Raw genomic sequence first — 22,182 nt, 5'->3', positions numbered from 1 at the left:
TTTATTTATTCGTATATGCAATAAAATATATGTGATCTATTTCCTGAATTCCCAAGCTTTTGAAACACTCAAAAACAAAGGGTTTACAAAGGAACGGTCAGTCACCATGTAATGTTTTCTTACAAGCGTTTGAATCATGTTATGAAGACTCACCTAAGAATGTGTTGGAGATGAACTCCGACACCTGGTTTCCAGAGCGACTCATCTCAGAAAGATGTGTCAGCTCCCGATTCAACATCCTCTTGAACTAAAACACACAAAAAAGACAAGTCTTGTCAAATTCATACACATGATCAATATTTCTACACTTCTAATTGCACGAATCGCCAGTCCTCACACTATATTTTAACCAAGCACTGCAAGAAACCCGAGCAACATCCGAATTAAACGACCAATACATGCTAACAACAATGTATTGCAGTGAATAACTCTCTCACAAACACACACCTTAATGTAACCCCAGGACACAGAGAGCAAATAGTTGACTTCAGGCATGTTGGAGTCTTCAGTTAGTCGCCTAAACCCTGAACTCAAACTAAAGCCCAGCACTGACTCCAGCGGCTCCGCACTGTCTCTCCTCATCTCATCCGTCTGCGTTCCCTTTCACATCCCAGCCAGGCTCGGATAAACAGCATCCATCAGGAGAGATCCAGACAGAATTCCAGGAGATCTGCTGCATCTACCATACAGTGTGTTTCCAACTAAGTATTGTTTCTCTCTCGGTTATTTTCTGTCTCCCTTTCACCTTCCTCCTCCTTCTTCTCTCTGTCTATCTCTCTCTCTCTCTTTCTCTTCTGTTTTTACACTCCACGTCCACTGCTGCACCAAAGACGGACATATGTAAACACACAAAACCTGATACACAATGCTCTGCTTTTTTACTTGCTGGATTTAAATTTATCTAAATTTATATGCATGTTTATATATATATATATGTATATATATCCATGCATGCTAGAAGCAACTTTAGTTATAGTTCTGTCTATAACATATCTGAACAAATTCTCATGAATGTTTGCATGAAAAAAAAAATGCCAGGCTAAAGTAACATGCAGTCAAAACACACACACACACACACACACACACACACACACACACACAAATAATACAATTAGTCTATCAATCAGTCCTACACATCATCCACATTTAATACCAAATGATATATGTTCCTATCAGCTGAATTTCCGCAGTATATTTTTCTAATGGGAAGTTATGAAGGTGGTTTCGAAGAAGCATATTTTTACTCAATGGAGCAAATTTTTTTTTTTTCGCAGAGAATGCTAAATTTCTAAAAATATATGTCTTGAGAGTTGCATTGGATTAAAGCTTCTGGTGAATGCATAAATGCAATGTAAGTGCGCTTCAGCTGACATTATACTCGAACTAGACTTGAACTGTCTATAAGAACACATTTTCCAATTTATTTTAAATTTATTCTTATAAAATATAATGATTTTTTTTATAGAACAGGATATTACTTAGCATGCTTTTAAATATTTCTTAAATGAACTATTAAAAAAAATTAATAGTATCAATTAATTATTTCTATTTAACTTCAAAATAGTATTTAAATATTTTTAAATAAATTAGTAGTATTAATGAAGTATTTACATGTAACCATATAATTAAACGTGCAGTTGTAAAATTAATTCTAATAAAAGTTATAATAAAAATACAAATTGATAAAGTCAAACTGCTGTGCTATTCTCATTTTCTCCCCAATATTGTCATTTTTGCAAACATCTATACATATTCAAACTTCCAAAAATAAAAGACAATTCTGAGCTCATGTTCTCATTTCTTATAACAACATAAAGTATAAGCCTATCCCTTGAACAAAAGAGGACAACCGATCTGTAATAATAGATCAATCAGTATTGTAACCAGAATTTGTTCACTAACTCACCTCTCTCCAGCTTTTTAGCACACCAAACGTTCTGGTTTTCTCTGAGTAGCATAGTCCCATTGTTGCAGCGCTGGTGTTTGTGCACTGCTGGTGAGCATGTGGCAAGGCAGTGCCTGTGAGCTCACTTTGACGGGTGTCAGGAAATGCTTTAGACTAAGTTCTGAGTGATTCACCTCTCCTCCCTCACGACTCCCAGCGCCTCCCTCTCTCTCTCTCTCTGTCTGCAGCCGCAGGTACCGCGCTACTCATGTTCTGACTGAACACACGGGTGGAACTCGCTCAATTACTACTCACACAACTTCAAAGACATGACAAGAAGACTCAGGCTTTTGTCTTTCATAGATTATGACGTGAATCGAAGACTTGCACAACGTAGCTGAATCTCATTATGTGTTATCTTTCTGGTTCAAAGAAGGTTTAACAATATATAATAAACCAATATAGATATATATAGGGCTGTCAGTCGATTAAATTTGTAATTAATGTAATCTAAATTTCTAAATTAAATCACAAACTAAATTTGGCTGTGAAAATACCCACAAAAGATCATTTAAAGCCGTTATTGTGCTAAATGTTTAGGCTACAAAGGCCTAACAGTAAGTATGCAACAAGATTATTTTGTTCATGCAATGAAAGTTACTGGTAACCAAAACAGCTTTGTTGCCAAGCAGTCTTCAAAATACCTTATTTTATGTTGCGCAAAAGAAAGTTTGAAAAAAAAACATGAGGGTGACTAAATGATGACAGAATTATTATTTATTTTTAATGATTTTTATTTATTTCTAAAAAAAATTAAATAAACAAACTTATACTCTAAAGAAGAAACTAAAACTACCAGCAGCTGGCAGTAAATGTCTATTCGTTCAAACGGCTGATTCATTCAGGAATGAAGTAAACGGTTCACTTTATAAATAGGCTACTGAATCATTGGTTCAAATGATTTGTTCAATAGGAGGATTCATTCAGAAAGTGTTGTGCGGAGATGCACACCAATTCTGCTGTGGCTTTAAAGGTCATATTTTCTTTGGCAAAACTGAACAAAAACTTTTGTTTAAAATATAAAACAATAGCCTATTAACTTTTAATTACGGAACTGTTGTTGATGTTGTGGCAAAACATTTGCACTCGTGTTGATTGTGACAAAAACAGTACTCATGTTATATTGTTCTCGCTGCTCGTGTGATATCATTTATTATGATATAAATATTTGCAAAATATTTTAATCGTGTTATTTTTTCATAATTAATTAATTAACACTTAAACTGACACCTATGATATTAGGGCTGGGTAAAAAATACTGATATCTTGATTTTAATCGATTCTTATTTTTACAAAACCATATTGATTCTTAAATTCCAAGAATTGATTAATGCAGGCTTTTGGAAGGAACATTGAAGGGCACTTCCCATCCAATATATCTGATATGATATTATAATATATCATATCATTTTATGTCCATTGTATTTTAGTATTCAAACAATAAAAGTCAATTTGGTGCTGTTTTATGTGGAGTGACAGATCGCTGTAGCGCCTCGATCAACAGATGCGGCAGCGCGTGGTGCACGTTAACTGATCATCTCCTCCACATTAATACCATTTTCAGCACAAAATAAACATGACTAAACATCCGAAGGTAAGTTAAAAGAAAGAGTGCAACTTTGCAATCTGTATCCTGTCTCATGTAATCACTTAATTAATATTTCAGCTGCGTTAATATAGCGGCTTGTAAACAATGTGTCATGTAAAGTCACCTCAGAACCCCCCGCCAAAACAAATATATTTGGTGACCAGAAACTCAATAGTCAGCTAGAAAATTAAATATAAAATAAAGTTGAATGAGTGGCAAATTGAATTGGGAATCGAATCGAATCGAATCGCAAGCTTGTGAATGAGAATCGAATCCAATCATGAAATTTGTGTCAAAAACCCAGCCCTATTTAATATATATATATATATATGTGTAGCAAATATTACAGAAAGTTAAATAATAGATTGAAATCTAATTTGACTCTGTGAATTATTTTATTCTGTGTATTGTGAAAGATATACCAGGCATCAGTTTTATATTGTATCTAAATCCGCCAAGGCCAAGTGATTTTTACAAATGGAAAAAAAAGTAACAGACCCCAAAATAAAAGTATTCTTTGTTACTTTTATCCTTTATCTCATATCATCAAATAACTGTAGCATATATACAGTGATATAAAATTGGTGTACTGTTAAGAATAGTACATTTCACAAATAATTACAAAGAAATGGCAAGTAATGTTGAATTAAATGTGAAATTGTGGTAGTAGAAAAAAAAGAAAGTACTGTAGAAAGACTGATTTTTTTTTCTTTCCGGAAAGCATACTATAATATTCTTTGATTTATTTACAAATTCAAAAAAGCATTTTACATATTTATTTTATTTTTTGTAAATATCATTATGCTACAGTTATAATTTTACAATCTGAAATATAATTAATAACTGCATTATATGATAAAATGCAGTGTACTGCTTGGATGTCAGTGAGGCAGTGTGGCCTCTGTTACTTCATGCTCTCTATCTACATCTGATTAGATTTCGAGGTAAACAAAGCAATGAGGTCACAGCTGACGAAGAGGCCAGTGCCAGTGTAGGTACCCACGTAATGCCCGTGTGAAAAAAGGTTTAATCATTTAGTTTTTCACTCTAAGTGACTGTTTAACAGTTTCCTTTAAACACTGATTCCAGTTAATCCACTGAATCCATAACCACCCACACATACAGAGTTTAATTCTTGTGTGAGATAAAATATGCTAAAAAAGATCAAAATAATTGCTTGGGCCAACTGCCTTTCACCAAGACAACAAACTGTAACTAAGATATTGTATTAATGTTTCTTCTGTAATTATTTGGGGAATAATCAGTCAAGTTGCATGCTTTACTGTTGACATATAAATGTAGTGATATCTGTAGATCTCACATCAACATCTCATCATCAATGACGTTCACAGTATATACCTCATAGACACTGTTCTACATGAATAACCACATACTGCATTCATGCATCAACACTAAGAAATCCAGGATTCAAAGCTGCATTTGAGAGCTGTGACTAAACAATACCAGCAGGCTATGGTAAAAGGATGACTAAAATGTTCAGACATTGTTTAAGACAAGCATCTTATAATTCCTTATAACTAATAAACCATCATAAAAGATACTTAAAGCGATAGTTGAGTTTAAAGGAGCTATGTGGAGGTTTTTACTTAAAAAAATCTGTAAGATAGAGTTTTCATTTGTACATGTATGAGCCAACCATGATGTAAAAAAAAGAATGACACCTCGACTGTCCACCACGGTTGCCTCTATCAGCCTGTAGGCTCAATTGTGTGTGGAGGAGTTGGGCCCGAATATGGTGCGAAAATTCACAAAATGTGACGTCATGCGCGTTCTCGTCTACTTGGGCTTACAACCGTACGGCACGCCAGCGATTATAGTAAGCAGCAGCAATAGTGTTTTCAAATGGACTCCAGCACAATTCAGACACCCACGGACACTCCTCGTAAGTTAAAAAAAAAGAACGTGCGCACTGAGAACGAGCATGAGACTGGCTGCAGTTCCTCTAACGGCCACTGGTGTCAGTAACGGTTAGAAATTTCAGAACCTACGCAATGCTCCTTTAAGAAAATTTCTGTCACAATTTACTCACACTCATGTCATTACAAACCTGTATGAATTTCTTTCTTCTGCTGGACACAAAATATGATATTTGGTAGAATGTTGTTACCTAAACAGCTTTTGTTTCCATAGACTTTCATTGTATGAATAAAAAACACAGTGGAAGTCAATGGGGACCAAAACAGTTTGACAGCAAACATTCTTCAAAATATCTTCTTTTGTTTGCACAGAGGTTTGCAATGACATGAGGGTGAGTGGATGATGACAGAATTATAATTTTTGAAAGGACTATTGCCATAAGTAGTGTTTGTAAAATGCCACAATAGAGTGGAAAATCAATATCTCATTGATATTCCAACAAAACTTACTAGGCTTTGAAATAACACATGAATCTGGAAAGCAATAAAAATGACTCTTTTGACACAAACTGAGAAATCTCAAACAAACAAGCTTTGCAGTATGCATTTATAAGAATAAAAATACCAAAAGAGAGGTTTTGCAGCAATGCCGTAAAAAACACCTTTCAATGAACAGTTTCTAAAAAAGAACCATTTTTCTTAGTGTGAAGAACATCGAAAGAAACTTTTTGGAACTATAAAGAAGCTTTTGTGCAATGGAGAGATTCCATGGATGTTAAAGGTTCTAAATGGAACCGTCAGTGCCAATAAAGAACCTTTATTTCTAAGAGGACTGAAATGTGAATTTCTCTGAAAGCATGCATAAAGATGACTGCTGTATCCAGCAATGCTGAGGTAAAGTGGGAGCCTCACCTTGTTGGAGGCCATGTCACTGACGGAGCGGTACGTCTGGATGGTCTCCAGCTGGTCCAGGCACCAGTCTAGCTCCTCCATGGTCTCCACGGCCAGCTTCTGGAAGGATTCATCTGGTAAGAGACACACGGATATGCATTCAGGATCCAGCCTCTGCTGCATGGCCAGAAAAGGTGGTCCGGTGGGAGGGATGCAGATAGAGGAGCAGTGATCTTTCATGGTGGGCTGAGTGCTGCTGATATAGTCATTCTACACTGATAGTAGCTGGATTAATAGCTCACTGTTCACTTCATAGTCCTTCTTACCAACTCGGTCTCCAAACTCACCTACTGTGCAGTCTGTCTGCCTGTCTGTGCTGATGTGTCAAGGAGCCTCAGACCCAGGGGAGCTTAGTGGGAGGGACTTAAAAACTCATTCCCTATTTCTCTCCTCTTCTTTTTACTGAAAATGTAGTTAATTGAAACCAAATTGGGGAGAGAATGATTAATGCTTAACTATCCTGTTAGTAAATGATCTTGATGGATGAATCTCACCAAAACACACATTAAGGTCATATTTAAAGCCAAAAGAACAAGTAAATAAAGCCTTTTTTAGGACCGCAATGCATTTGTAAAATAGTTGTTAATTCATTATCATAACATGTTTTGAGTTTTTATTTTTGTAAAATAAATTCAATGCTGGTGATTCTCATTAGATTTTTATGTTGTAGTGTAAAAAAAACCCACACACACATACATAAATATGTATATATATATATATATATATATATATATATATATATTAAATACTGTAATTTTCTGATGTGACATTTTCTGTGAAGTTAAACAACATTTTCTTCAATTGTAAAATACAACACAATGTAATGGGTAATTCAAAACACAATATTATCTGGAATTTTAAATGTAATATAATCATTGTAAATATTAACATATTAATAATTAAATAAATGACAAAAATATTATTTAAATAATATAATAATACATATATTGAAATGCAATTTTAGCTTTAAAACAAAATAATGAAAAAAATACTTTAATACAATTATGTTTCCATATATATATATATATATATATATATATATATATATATAATATAATATACCAATATAATAAATAGGAAATATTAAACTATATTTTAGTATTAGAATAATGAGAATTATAGCAGTGCATTATGATATTGAGAGAGAATGTACATAAATATCATTAAAGTAATGCCATAAAAAATAAAACAAAACAAAAACAGAACTGTCCCTAAATATGTTTAATTGTCTTTATACATAAACATTTTTGGGGATGAAAAAAAAATCTCAGACGGGTATAACTATGACTCTGAAAATATCTAGGTTTTTTTTTTGCCTAATTTAACAAGTTGAAACTATAGCATACTAGTAACAATAAAGACAGGCTGCTGGACAAAGCATTGACAAGACAACATAGAAAAGGCCTAAAGCTGAGAGGAATGAATCACACCCACTACAAATGCATCCGTCGGTTTGAATGACTCTTTGATCTTTTAGTAGACACAAGGCTTTTCCAAGGTGGTATCAGCGTTTATATTTATTGAGAGATCACGACTCACAGAACCCCCCACATCCATTTGATCCCCGATAGAGCTAACGAGAAGGAGCTATGAAATCAAAGCCAGGGCTGTGTTTGCAGGAGCAACCCGAGAGGCAAACTTTACTCCCCTTGCTGGCCAGCATCCAGTCAAAGCTCAAGAGGAGCCAAGCAAAGTAAATCACTTCCCCTGAGGTTGAGACGCTGCTAAATCATGGGGCAGATTTCTGTGCGTCGCTCAGACTGGAGCGTCCCCTCAGGCTGCAGCTATAGATTTCACAAAGACGGTAAAACTTTGCATGAAGAAAGAATAATATGTTGTCTAAATTAACATTTATTGAACTTGGGACATGTTGCACTAACAAGTTCATCTGGATTCCAGTTTAAACTCTACTCATGGATCTGTATTACACAACTATACTCACAATCAGAAATCTCAGGTCAGATACATACTGTATACAAGAACGCAAAAACATTATCACTGTGGATTACTTACAAATTGTTGTCTGCTACGGATTCCAATGAGGAAAAATGTAAGACATCAATGTATTTAAGATTACTGTAATCTGATTACTTTTGGATTACTTTTAGATTACTTGTGACCTGTTTATTGTTTATAAATTTGAATGGGATATACGGCGGAGTTGTTCAAGTGTGCACGCTCACTGACTGAATCCTGTATCTGCATTCGCAAAGTCTGTCATAATCATAAACAACAAAGTGCTAAATAAATGTAAGCCATTGATTTGCTTCAATGATTATGGGAGTTTTTGCGAAAGTGCATAGCTCACATTAGACAAAAGTCATGGACCGCTTTAGTGCTCTTTGCTCACTTACTATATATATTTATTATAATAAAAATAAAATCATTAAAGTGAACATTAGACTTTTTTTATCCTTAAAAGGCTATTTAAAAATGTATAAACGGTCCTTAGTTTGTTTTGTCAGTGGCCAGAATACAACTTGCTTTTAATGTGTAATTAAAGTGGGACGGTCTGCATGAAAATGACACATGCCTCCCTAAATCTTATAAATGTCATGTGTCGACATGTTTTATTTTGTTATTGCAGTTTAATTTGTAAAGGTGTTCCTTTAAATAAAAACAGTTCATTTGAGATTTATATTAGTTAAAAGATTAATTAAACTTCTGTCATCATTTTGAAGAAAGTCTCAGTGTTTTTCTGTCCATATTATGAAAGGCAGTGGGGTCCACAGATGATTTGACATTCTTTAACATTTAAATGCATCCGTTTGACCTATTGTGATGCAGTTGAAAGACGAATTTGGGGGCAATTTGTTTATTTATTTTGAGAAATTAATAATACCCAATTTTTGAAGTTAAATAAAGCAAAGATTATTGCAGTACATTTTATAAGACACTACCATTTGAGTCTTTTTTATTTTAAAATGTATGGTTTAATTTAACATTCAATATATGTGAAATTAACTGGCAATTTCAAAGTGCATATTCAATTCTAAACCAAATTACTGGCAGTGAACTTTTACTAAGGAATAAACTGCTGCATTAAATTGATCAAAAGTGACAGTAAAGACATTTATAATGTTACGAAATATTTCTCAAATGCTGTTCTTCTGAACTTTATATTAATTGAGGAATCCTTCAAAAATCATTTTTGAGGCTCAAATCAGCATATTAGTATGATTTCTGAAGGATCATGTGACACTGATGTAATGATGCTCATGCTATTTTAAAATGATTAAAATATAAAAGAAGAAATAAATGCAGCTTTGATGATCAAACCCCCCCCCCCCCCCCCCATTTGGTAGTACATGGTAGTGTAACTATTTTCCCTATGTTTATATCCTCTTGCTACACAATACAGAAACGGGAAATATAATGCGTACTTCTGTGCCCAGACTACTTCCTTTGTAATGTGTTTTGTGTTTGTTTTTTAACTGTTAAAAAAACTCAAAAAGTCCTTACGTTGCATTATGAACTGCACTCTGACACAGTCAGGAACGCAGTGGTATGTGAATGAAGAATGATCGAGAGTATTGTTCCCAACATATGAACATTTTACCCTTTTAAATCACAATAATATCTTAATGCAAACCATTATCCTTTAAAGGCATTAAAAAAACATTTGATGAGGAGCAGACTAAACAATCCAAACATTTGTCAAGAATAAAAAGGCATGATTTAAACGAAACATTAAGCAAGAGTCTGCGGACTAAGAAAATCAATTAATTACTGTGGTACTCATCATGCTCCTATGTTTGTTCACGTGGCAGAAATACCACATGCATCGATTAGCATGAATGCTAGCACTTCAATAAATCCGATCCCTAGAGTATAACCGCTGAGTGAATCGGTGAGTTCCAGAGAGCATCTACAAATAAAGTGACCACATCCAACCACGAGCTCCGGATGCCATCACTGTAAAAGTGGGCGAAGGGTTTGCATTAACCCTGCTGACGTCTGTGAGGGATATACAGTGCATTACTCCTGATGAATAAGGTCGTTTGAGAGAAGCCTCCTGCGCTCAAGATGTTTCACATATGGAGTCCATTTAAGCGGCGTGTGTAGATCTGAAGCCTGGCATGAATACACACGAAAAACAGCATCAATATGTCATCACCACGGGAGCTTGAGAGAGAACAACGAATGGGCAACTTTCACCAGGGGCCTAAGTGAAGCCAAGCATATGCCACTGACAACTAGTGATGCCTAAAATTATGGGCTGGGTCATTCTTGTACAACCAGAGGATTGAAAGTAGCAATTTTAATAAATAATTACATAGACACTATTATGGAAAAAATCTACTTAACAGTCACATAAAAAGATAAAAGTGACAATTTCAAACATTATTACAGTTTTTAACAGTCTTACTGTTTTTGACTGTATTTTTAATCAATTTTTAATAAATGCAGCCTTGGTAAACACAAAAAACCTACTGACCCCGGATTTGAATACTAATAATAGTACTAAAATATATAGTATTTAGTATAATTTATTGAATTATTTCTATAATAATAATAACATAGTAAAAAAAAAAGTATAGTTATGCCCCATAACAACCACTAAAACACACTAGTGTCAGAGTAAAGAAAACCCTACTTTAATCTGCTTTCAGTCTGATTGTGATTTCTCTGTTTGATGCAGATTGTGTGTTTTCAGTTGTTCGTGTTGATGCAGGGTAAAGGGTAGTAAGTTCAACAGTTCAAATACTACAGGCACAGTAGCTGATCAAATCTTCACAAACTATTAAAACAGGATGCATCTTACCTTTAAAATCAGAACAATTATCATAACAATCTATCCTGAACTGACAACTCATCCACCCTGCACTTTGCAAAAAAAAAAAGTACAAATTTGAACAACGTTACCTTGTTTGCATAACATTCTTCAGTTTACCAGTAAAATCTTATATTAATTATATACACACTGTGACGAGTGGGGCGGGGCCTCGCTCGTTCCCACGTCCCTTGGCCCCGCCCCACTCATCACACACACTATCATATAAACTTCAGCTTAACTGTCACAGAAAACATACAATTGACAATTTCAAACATGATTAATTTAATTTATTTCTTTTTTTCTTCTTCAGTTTTTCAGTTTTTGACTGTATTTTTGATCAAATAAATGCAGCCTTGGTGAACACAACTCTTTTACTGACCCCAGATTTGAATACTAATGATAATACTAATATATATTATTAAAATATATAGTAATATAGCATTATAATTCATTTAATTATTTTATAATAATGATAATAATAAGTTATATCAATTAAATGAAGGTCTATGTTCAATAGTATTATTTATAATTTGATTAAATATAATTTTAAACAAACAAACAGACAAACATCCAAATAAATAAATATTAGGTTCCATGTATTTCCCCATTTTGTTCTGCCTGTTTTTACCAAAATAATAATACACATACCATTTCATAGCTGGTTAAAATATTTGTGTGGCAAAAGGTTTTTGGCCCTATTTACATGCACTTAATTTACAAAAACTGTATTGTTATTATTATTATCATATAAACAACATGGTTATTCTTCAAAGATTTTGTTTTATTCACACTATATATATATATATATATATATATATATATATATATATATGTGTGTGTGTGTGTGTGTGTGTGTGTGTGTGTGTTTTGTAAATACAACAAGCATTGTTAGAGTATCTGAAAAGTGTGAGTGATTAAAATCCTACATAATTTTTTTTCATAGTGTCAAACATAATGACTACTATTACTCATACTAAGAGTGATGGATTTGAACAAAGTATAGTTACACCCTAACAACCACCAAAAACACCCTAGAAAAAAAAATACTTTGAATCTTCTTTCAATCCGCTGATACCAGGGTAAAGGGTGGTAAAGTTCAACAGTTCAAATACAACAGGTACAGTAGCAGATCAAATCTAGACAACATCATGGTTTCCTATAAAAACAGGAAGCATCTCACCTTTAACAAAACGCAAAAACCACCATGACAATCTGTCCTGAACTGAACTCATCCAGCCTACACTTCTCAAAAGAAAAAAACAACAACTTTACAGTATTGTGGATTACATAAGCATCATTTATATCAATCAGCCTCTGCATTATCTTTTACACAATTCTTAAAAAATTCAATGACAGCAACAAAACTCAAATGCTGGGCACATTAAAGACATCACATGAACACTGATTTCTCAGATTTAGACACTACATTTTCAGTGCCCTCATACTGAACACGCACATCTGATACAGTTATTAGACTGTAAATATATTAGATAAGTAAATGTCATAAGGTTTTTCACAGTTTCCCTTTCGCCCAACCCTGTGACGATCAGCAGTGTGTGAACGGTGAGACTCTTTACCATTGACCTTTAAGAAGCCAAACCTTCCTCGCTAAGGTCAACAGAGCGCCTGACTTTGTTTGATCGGCCTACCGTATGACTCTCTTCACAAAAGAGTGTAGTGCAAATTTACCCACAAATCCACCTCTGTGAGAGCGGCCCCTCCTCCCCTCGCCGGCACACACTGCCCCTCTCTGTGTGCTCGTGTCCCGGGCCACACCGCTGATATATGGGCCAGGTTTTCTTGATTTGGCTCATAAAGAGGCAAAGAGAAACAGCTTCTCGTTTCGGCTGGTCTGCTGAATGTGACTCATGAAGTGACGACAGACAGCTGTGTGATTCAGACGCGTTTGATAGTCACGGCCAAATCTGTGTCACTTCAGAACATCCATCAACATCTCACATGCAAAAAGTCAGATTGCACAAAAAAGTGCAATTGCAAAACACAAAAAGTGAGTAATCACACACCTCTCCTCAACAAGCCGCACATCATTCATATACTAAATGTGTAGGACAAGTAATATTTGTTCAAACTTTGTTATATGGGTCAATAATAATAAATAATTCAGATTAGTTGAATTTAGCTAAACAAAACTAGTTTACCTTGGATTATTATTTAAATATATCATGAAGGTGTTGAAAAATACTTAGTCTGAACTAACCTTGTCTTGTCATAAAAAGATCAAGAATTAAATCATTTTAATTTAATGCTCTAGATTAGGGAACACATATTCACTATTAACTAAGAGTTTTCCCTCAGAAAACTTCTAATTGACTACTTATTATTAGTTAGTAAGGCACAGTAGCTGTTGAGTTTAGATATGAGGTGGATTATTATGTTTAATATGGATTAATATGTGCTTTATACTGTAAGTACTAATCAACAGCCAATAAGCTAGTAATAAACATGCTAATAAGCAACTAGTTAATAGAGAGAATGGCTCCTTTAAATAAAGTGTTACCTATTTTAATTATATTATCAGGACAATTGCATTACCCTTTCTGACTGTATGCCCAATAGAGAAATTAAAATCTGTTAACAGAAGCCATTGTGTTTTATGTCTGAATCACATTTTGTGTAATTTTGCGATTGTCACGTCATTGACCCATATTGTGGATATTACAGCTGTCATGTTTTTGTCAGTGTTGTTTTGATCCAAATTACATATCCAAAAATAATAGAGCAGTCTGGGATAGCTTCCCACACACAAACAAAGGGAGCGTGGAGGTTGAGCTGATGGATTGCTGGAGTTTAGCTGACTGGATCACACACATGTTTGCTCTCTGGCATGGCTCATTGGCTCTCGCCGTCCCACTCGTGTTTTTGTTTGTCTGGGCTTCGCACGTGGGCAGGAGGACTACAAAGCCAGACGGCTCTCAACACTGTATGATTGGGGTCAACTGCATTCAGACAGGTTGCCAAATATGGCGGACGTGCTTATCTGCTGATCTTAAATAAAAAATCTTAAATATCATTATTTTTGCAATTGGAAGAATATTGACGCTGTTTAATCCTCATGTAATTCTGTGGATCTTTTGCAGTTTTGCCACACAATCTGCATTATGGGCCAAGAGGGTCTTGTGTAGGTTATTTGACATGTATTGCTCCTACGAAACACTTATTCAGGGTCTAAATTTCACTGTCTACAGCAGTGGTTTTTTTATCTCAACCTACATCTTCTGCTGCAAACAACACTTTCCACACACTCCCTCTCTCATTTGCTTTCTTTCATATTCTTACGCTCTCTCCTTCACGTCTGCAACTCATCTTGTGCCTGTTTGACAGCCTCCACAATGCACCATAGAGAGCTCTTGGCCAGAAATGACTTTAGGGAAGGGACGCCGGTCAGCTTTACAGCTCTGCTGACGTCAATGGCATAATTCAAATACTAACCGGGTGCAAGGCTTTAAGACCTGCACTGCCGCTCTGCAGCCTGCATGGGCGAACAGAAAATCTGGACTGGATTTGCAATGTGAGAAAACATCTAGGAATTTTAGAGCAACACAGAATATTTTCCTGCAAACACATTCAAATCGAAGCAACAAGAAATGTATTTCCAAGCACTTTGAAGCCATAAGGATTACTGTCCTTTTCGAGCAGTGTCATAAATTGATCTTTGAGATAAATCTTTTAAAATGCTTAACCAGGGTAATAAAACTGGTTGAATAATGAATTGCACACTTATATATATATATAATATAACAATTCTCATGGATTTAGACTTAGCAGTAATAGTTAATGAAGTCTGCATAGTTTGCATATAAATCCATATAATTATTAATAATAATATCAAATATTATTATGAACTGACTGCAAGCTTGTATCACTAGGGCTTCATGTCCCATGAGCTATCTGTATTACGTGCAAAAACATGTAAACACACAAATACTCTAGCATGCAAGCACGGTGTGGATGTGATGTTTACACATCCTGTAACACCTCGTCAGAATATGAACAAAAGCAAGTCTGCAGCAATCTTGCTAATATGGTTCACAACCGCTAATAACGTCTGTGCATCAGCACCGGTAACCACAAAAACTGTTTACTGATACACATCCAGTCTTGTATACTATCTTCAGCTAACTAGTGGCATCATACAGTTTTTGGATAATTTGATTCCTGTGCAAAGATGTCTAAATATTAAAACTAAAGTAGAATCTGCATAGAAACAATGCTGGAGGGGTTTTTTTAGCCAGTTTTGCAACTTTTAACCAGCTGGTAGGATGTATGAAGTCAGTTCTCTTTTTGTGTCTAAAGAAGTTTGTGTCTATTAGTCTTCATTTTAAACATCATTGTATTATATACATGTGTTGTATTTTAAGTATTCAAGTCAGCATGATTGTGTACCCTACAGAGCTAGACTGAGAGACCATTTAAAGGCGTTGCAGGTGTTTTGAGTTAATAAGCTGATTAGAGTGTGGCATCAGGTGTCTTCAATATTGAACCTTTTCACAATATTCTAATTTTCTGAGATACTGCATTTGGGATTTTCCTTAGTTGTCAGTTATAAACATCAAATTTAAAAGAAATAAACATTTGAAGTTTATTGTTGAAAGTTATTGAAGTTAAGTTGAAATAAACATATATCAGTCTGTGTATAATGAATAAATATAATATTATAAATAAATAAAATATAATATAATTAGTGAAATAAATCAACTTTTTGACTATAAAAAAAGTTTACAGTTTGTAAAACTGTGATGAGGCCGATCATCCAGGCAGTGTTGTTTCTCTTGTTTTCATTAAAGCTGCACAGTCTTCCTGCTCCAGCATTTGGTAGGCAGCACCAGAGAGAGAGAGAGAGAGAGAGAGAGAGAGAGAGAGAGAGAGAGAGAGAGAGAGAGAGAGAGAGAGAGAGAGATTTACATGAGAAAGTACAGTATAAACAGAGTCCGGAGGATGAGACCTCTCTCCCCGAAGAGCCTGGCTCATGATGAAAGTTCTTCTCTTTATTTTCTGTGTGTTTTTCTGCCTCTCTGTTCCTCTTTAATTTCTCTGGAAGTGTTTTATGAAGCCGCGGTTCAGGGCCAGGGCACTGGCAACAGAAACTTATGAAGACACAACGACAATAAAAACCCTTTCTCTGCTGCTCTGACTCTTGAAGATATGCAGTTGAAATGATAAGATTGTTTTCAATAGTCTGTTAAAGGCTGTTTTACTTAAACATAAGGTGTAAGATAATTATTTATAGAAACAACAGGACCACTGATAGTACATTATGTTTTGTTTGATTTTTTCTGGTTTTTGTTGTTTAAATTTATTCATAAGGACATATGAAAACAATACACTATCTATTTACTTATACCCATTCTAATCTAAAATACAGTAAAGGTTACATAACACATATGATTTATTTTTACATCAGCACAGACATAAATTGTAGCCATGCTAATAAATGACAGATTAGAGTCTATTCATTTCTCTGTAATTATTTGTCTGTTTCATTTACGTTATCATTCCAAACCTGTATCTATTTCTTTCTTCTGCTGAACACAAAAGAAGATATTTTAAAGGTTATTGGTAACTAAACAGTTTTGGTTCCCATTGTATGAATGCAAAATACCATGGAAGTCAAAGGGAAACAAAACTGTTTGGTATTATCAGTATTTTACAAAGTATCTTCTATTAAAATAAGCAGAAGAAAGAAACTCATACAGCTGTACAATGATGGTGACAGAATGTTACTTTTGGGTGAACTATCCCTTTAAGTTTAACTGAATGATTTATTTCATGCCTCTTGATTTATTAATGCATGTGTATGTGTTAAGCAATCAATAAGTTGCTGCTGCTGTAAGAATTAAAGGAGTAAAAGTGAAAGTAAAGCATTTCAGTGAAAGTATTGAGAAATGAAGCTCTGCTAATCAACTAGCAGCCACATGCTTAGCTATGTTCTTACACACAGCAGCAGCCAGCGGGGACAGCAGCGTGCACAGCATCACACATAATCTGATTTCCTCCGGTGCTCTTGATATGCTTGTGCAACGTAAGTGAGCACAGTTTTCCACCATTTTCAGTGCGTGAGTGTATGCTTCTTCCTGCCAGGACCATGAGGTGTCTGCACTTTCAAACACACAGGAAGTGAAGGTACTAGTAGGTGGTTGGTAATGACGTCAATGAGGCTAAAAGTGCTCTGAAACAGGAACCAAAATTTCCCACAATCCTTTGCCCCTCCTTGCAGCTCTCAGCTCTGTAGATCAGTTGCTAAAGCCTTTACAACTGTAGCACACACACACACACACACACACACACACAGCTCAAAACCACCTGAAAAGACGAAGATAAGTGTTTCAAACGGCTTTAGTTTTTCCTCATTCATTAGAATGTGTCCTATTTAATGCTATGCAAATGACTGCAAAGATACTATTTAAACTAAACTAAGCTGGATGATGACATCAATGAAATTAAATGATGAACTGCCTTTAACTGGCATTTGTTTTTGTTTTCCTGATTAATGTTGCTCAGTTACTTTGACATAAAGTGCTCTCTCTCTCTCTATATATATATATATAAAGGTGACTTGACTTCATTTTATTTTTTTAATCAAAAAATGTTGACTACCATGCATTTTTGCCATGATTTACAGATGACACCTACTAAAATGTCATTCAGTGTAACAATGGTTTATATATCAAAAATCTCGTCCGACATATTTAAAACAAGAATCATTGAATGACATTACAAGACTTTTTAAAAAATCACAATGCATGCATTTCATTGTCATTTTTTGCCACTATCCTACACCTATTTTGTATTACCCATTTGTCAGCAAGAAGCTTTTAATCATTTACAAAATCATAAAATGTATTGCTTATTCTTTTATATATTTTAATAGGTACAAGTCAGAATATGTACTGTATGCAAGGGCGTAGATTTGGTTTGAACATTGGGGGGGTTGAACGTTGTATGCTCCCCGTTATTTTTTTTTTCAATTATTTTTTTTTATGTGTATTGTTATTGGATAATTTCTTTCTATCTATCTATCTATCTATCTATCTATCTATCTATCTATCTATCTATCTATCTATCTATCTATCTATCTATCTATCTATCTATCTGGCAACATGCTTTAACTGATTACAAATTCAACATATACAAATATGAAAGAGACAACATTTAGACATTTATTTTAAGATTTTTACATTCCACCTTAATGCATTTTAATTTTTTTTTAAAGGGAAACACATCTTTAAAATATTAAAGGCATTAATGTATAGCCTAATTTTACAAAGCTGCTGTTTTTCTATACTGTTTCCTATTTTATTTTATTGATTAATCAATGGCATCTTCTTTACCTGATCACCTGCTCCTCCTTTCCCTCTGCTGACTTTTCTACCCTGCAGCTATATTTACATCGAATCTGTTATAAAAACATGTTAAGAGATTATAAACTTCATAACGTTATGAAATTTGTGTATAATCATCATTCATAAAATTCTAACATAGTAGAGATTATCAAAAGAAAGAAATTAAGTATTGAAACCGCCAGTAGGCGGCAGTGTTTCACTGTTTTAATGAGTTAGCCACTTCTATCGTTCATTCATCCAATTCGTTCAAAAGTCAGATTAATTTAGTAAGAAAATAAACACCGATGGGAATACTTTTGTCGTTGATAATTATAGACACTATTGAAAAATATATTAGCAAAACAGGCAGCTGCTTTGGTAACTTATAGTTAGTTATAGCTAAATACATTGCAATGGAGTGGTGTGAACAAACTATTACACAATATTCTCATACCTCATTTTCAGTACATGCTTTATTTTTTTGCATCCCTCTCTGAACAGAAGTTAAATATAGTCCGCTGTGCAGTGCTTCTCTTCATTTTTGGTGCTAACATTAACCGTGTGCTCTCCGATTTAAACTCCTTCCAAACTCCTCCCATTCCACTCGCTTATTTTGGTGAAAGTGCGACTCATTGGTTGGGCGTTACCAATCGGTTCAATGGAGGGGGAGTATTTTTTGTCTGATTTATTATGACATACTCATATTTGATTAGGAGCAAAATTATTTTTACAAAATATATGAATTCTATTTTTTCATATTATATTTTTCATTTGATCTACTGTGATTTTCATGTTGAAATATTGGGGGGGTTGTAACTGATGGATTTGAATATTGGGGGGGTTACCTCCCCCCCATAAACTACGCCCCTGACTGTATGTTGTTTCATTTTTAAATAAATATATCTGTTAAGCTAAATCATTAACCGATATTGTGACATTTTAGTTTCACAAAAGTTATTAAAATAAAAATACACCTTTTACTTGCATTTAATATACTTTTTATGTACTTAACATTTGTAAATTAGATTCTGACACCAAAATGGGACGTTTCATCTTTCACCCAGGCACATTCACTACACAAGCATGCTTTTTTTCCCTCTCTCATCATAAACCGAAAACCACTCACAAAATTCTTGCGTACACATGTTTTGGCCTCAGATATCAAAAGAAAAATAAATTTTTTTTTTTTTTTTAATGATATTATTTTCATGACAGTTAAGCACATTTTCCTCCAAAGTTTACTCACTATAATGAGAATGCTTGACTTTTTTACATTTGAATTGATTTCATGATTCCCTTTATTCTCAATTTTGTTAATATTTTATTTTTACTATATGTTTACATGTACAAATACTACCATGTTGAACAGCTGGAATGGAACAATCTGAAACAGTGTTCCTTTTTTCAGTTCCAGTGAAATAACAAAATAAAATGACATCAAATTTGATGACATTATTCTCAGAAAATCATTTAATCGTTCGAAGGATCATCTAACAGGGAACATGATGCTGATCGATCATTCTCAGTACAATTTCAAATTGATGGAATGGAATGTTCCGCTAATGTTCACATAACCAAGAAGTAAAAAAATTATTATTTTCTCTCCAGCAAATAAAAAAATTTAATTAATTTATTTAAATAATATATGTGTTGAAATATGACCTGGACTGGGTTCATAACGGATTTAACAAGGTTTGTCAACTTGTCAATTCTCACACAAACCTCTGAACACACACTTGAACATTATGCACAGAGCTGTGTCGCACACAATCCTGCTCTTTTTAAGTATGCATGCATATGCATGCATGACTATTAACACCCCCACAAACGCAAACACACAAGCAAGCAATAAACACAGCTTGTTATATGTGTCGCTGTGCTGCATTTACGCACATTGCGTCTTTGTGGTTTGTGTGCGTGTGTGAGTGTGTGTGTAAGAGGTCATAGAAACTATGATGTTATCTTACTCAAACTTTCATTCGCCCAGCCACCCACCCACACTTACACCCTCATTTCTCTTTTCTTCAAAGAGCCTGGGATTTTCAGGCCACTCAGATGGAGTGTGCCATCGTACAAATGGTGCTGAGGAGTCTTTACAACATGCACAAGAGACCAACAACACCTGCTGCTTCATTTCACAAAAACAAAAACATGCTGGCTCATATTTCATCTCAAAATAGAAAGAAAAATCTGAAATTATGTTTTGTGTTATGAAAATTATAATTATAAAAATCGATTTAACGAATGTATTAAGTATTTATCTATTATAATATCATTTATTGCATTTGAGTGCATTTGAACAAGACATATTCAGACCTTTTGCTTCGTTGCGGAACAGGGACTTAAATTGCTACAAAGTTGCATTTTCTTCTTGGTTTGGGTTCACTTTCACAATGCAACATTTGAAAGCATACTAAAATGTCCTGGCAGAAAATAGACACTACCTTTTCAGTTTTTCTGCATATTATTAAGTCAAGCCAAGTCAATTTGTATTTATAGAGCACAACTTCAACACAACCACAGTTGATCCAAAGTGCTTTACAATAAAGGCAAATTAGCAAAGCAACAGAGATCAAAAATTAAAAGAAAAAAAAAAAAAAAAAAAAAAAATATATATACAAAAAACATACATCAAAAGTACCGTACACAGCATCATTCAAATACAAGGGTAGAAAAATTAGTCTTTAAGTTTGATTTAAAAAAGAGAAAAAGAGAGATCGAGAGGCCCTGATAGTAAGCAGCAACAGTGAAAGCTCTGTCACCTTTGGATTTAAGCCCAAGACACACCAAGCCAAGTATCGGCCATTTGCTATCGTCGGGCAGACCCAGAGCAACGGTCGGGCTAGTTTGTTTGGTGTGTTCCACTCATTGGCTCTCGTCGGGCTCACATCGGCGGCAGTTTGCCCGATTCAACAGCGCTGGGGACGTCAGGCCGTCAGCAAAAGAGAGCTCTGATTGGATGTTCAGTTTAGCGAATGAGTCAGTGCCGAGAATTAAAGCAAAAGTGATGGAAACAAGCATGTGAATGAAAGCGGTACAAGCAGAAGGCTGTTTAAATGTTTCTGATCTTTCCCAATCATTCTAATACGCAAATGTTTTCATAACAACATGAGCCACTTAAAATGATTAAAGTTATTAAGTTTACTGATATTCAAAGTGGTAAGTAATAGCTGCTTTGTTTACATTTCGTATATCTGCATTTATCTCGTATATCTTTGTTTCGTTTCCTCCTTTTGAATGACAAATATATACTATTAATAGCTGCTGATATGAACAGCTCATTCCTCTCACACATGCGCAGAACACACGTTAGGTTGCAGTCGGCTCTGTGCGGTGTGTTCCAGTGCCGCTTTTTGGTCCAACGCTGCCGACGCGAGGGCGACAACACCGTCGGCTTTCGTCGCCGCTAGTTCTTTGAAGTCGGTTTGGTGTGTCCCGGCCTTTACAACAAAAACAAGGGTGGTTACAAGATCTTAATGACCTAGAGGTTGTACATGGCTGGATAAGATCACAGATATTATCCGGGGCTGACTTGTGCAATGCCTTATATACAAAAAGAAGGATCTTGAAATCAACTCTAAATTTGATAGGGAGCCAGTTCAATGAAGCAAGAACAGGAGTAGTATGCTCCCTCTTTTTTGTTCCTGTCAACAATCTGGCTGCTGCATTTTGAACCATCTGAAGCCAAGTTAGAGTGCTTTGTG

The 22,182-nt window shown here is 34.7% G+C and overlaps 1 protein-coding gene across 4 annotated transcripts in view; it reads right to left on the bottom strand.

The window, feature by feature from the left end:
• The window catches only part of LOC132096804 (cAMP-specific 3',5'-cyclic phosphodiesterase 4B-like), a 78,297-nt gene that overhangs the window by 6,561 nt on the left and 49,554 nt on the right, over nt 1-22,182 (bottom strand). For 3 of the 4 annotated variants that reach the window (XM_059502412.1, XM_059502413.1, XM_059502414.1), the window contains 2 exons: nt 6,323-6,435; nt 154-247 (listed from right to left, as the gene is read on the bottom strand). In XM_059502412.1, coding sequence (XP_059358395.1) covers nt 154-247; nt 6,323-6,435 — 207 coding nt within the window. Of the gene's footprint in view, nt 1-153; nt 248-447; nt 878-6,322; nt 6,436-22,182 lie in introns of those variants that run through there. The other variant, XM_059502415.1, reaches the window with a different exon arrangement.

Source organism: Carassius carassius, chromosome 20 (assembly GCF_963082965.1).
Source record: "Carassius carassius chromosome 20, fCarCar2.1, whole genome shotgun sequence".
Lineage (NCBI taxonomy): Eukaryota > Metazoa > Chordata > Actinopteri > Cypriniformes > Cyprinidae > Carassius > Carassius carassius.
The sequence above is the reverse complement of the archived record's forward strand: the minus strand, read 5'-3'. Positions and strand labels throughout refer to the sequence as shown.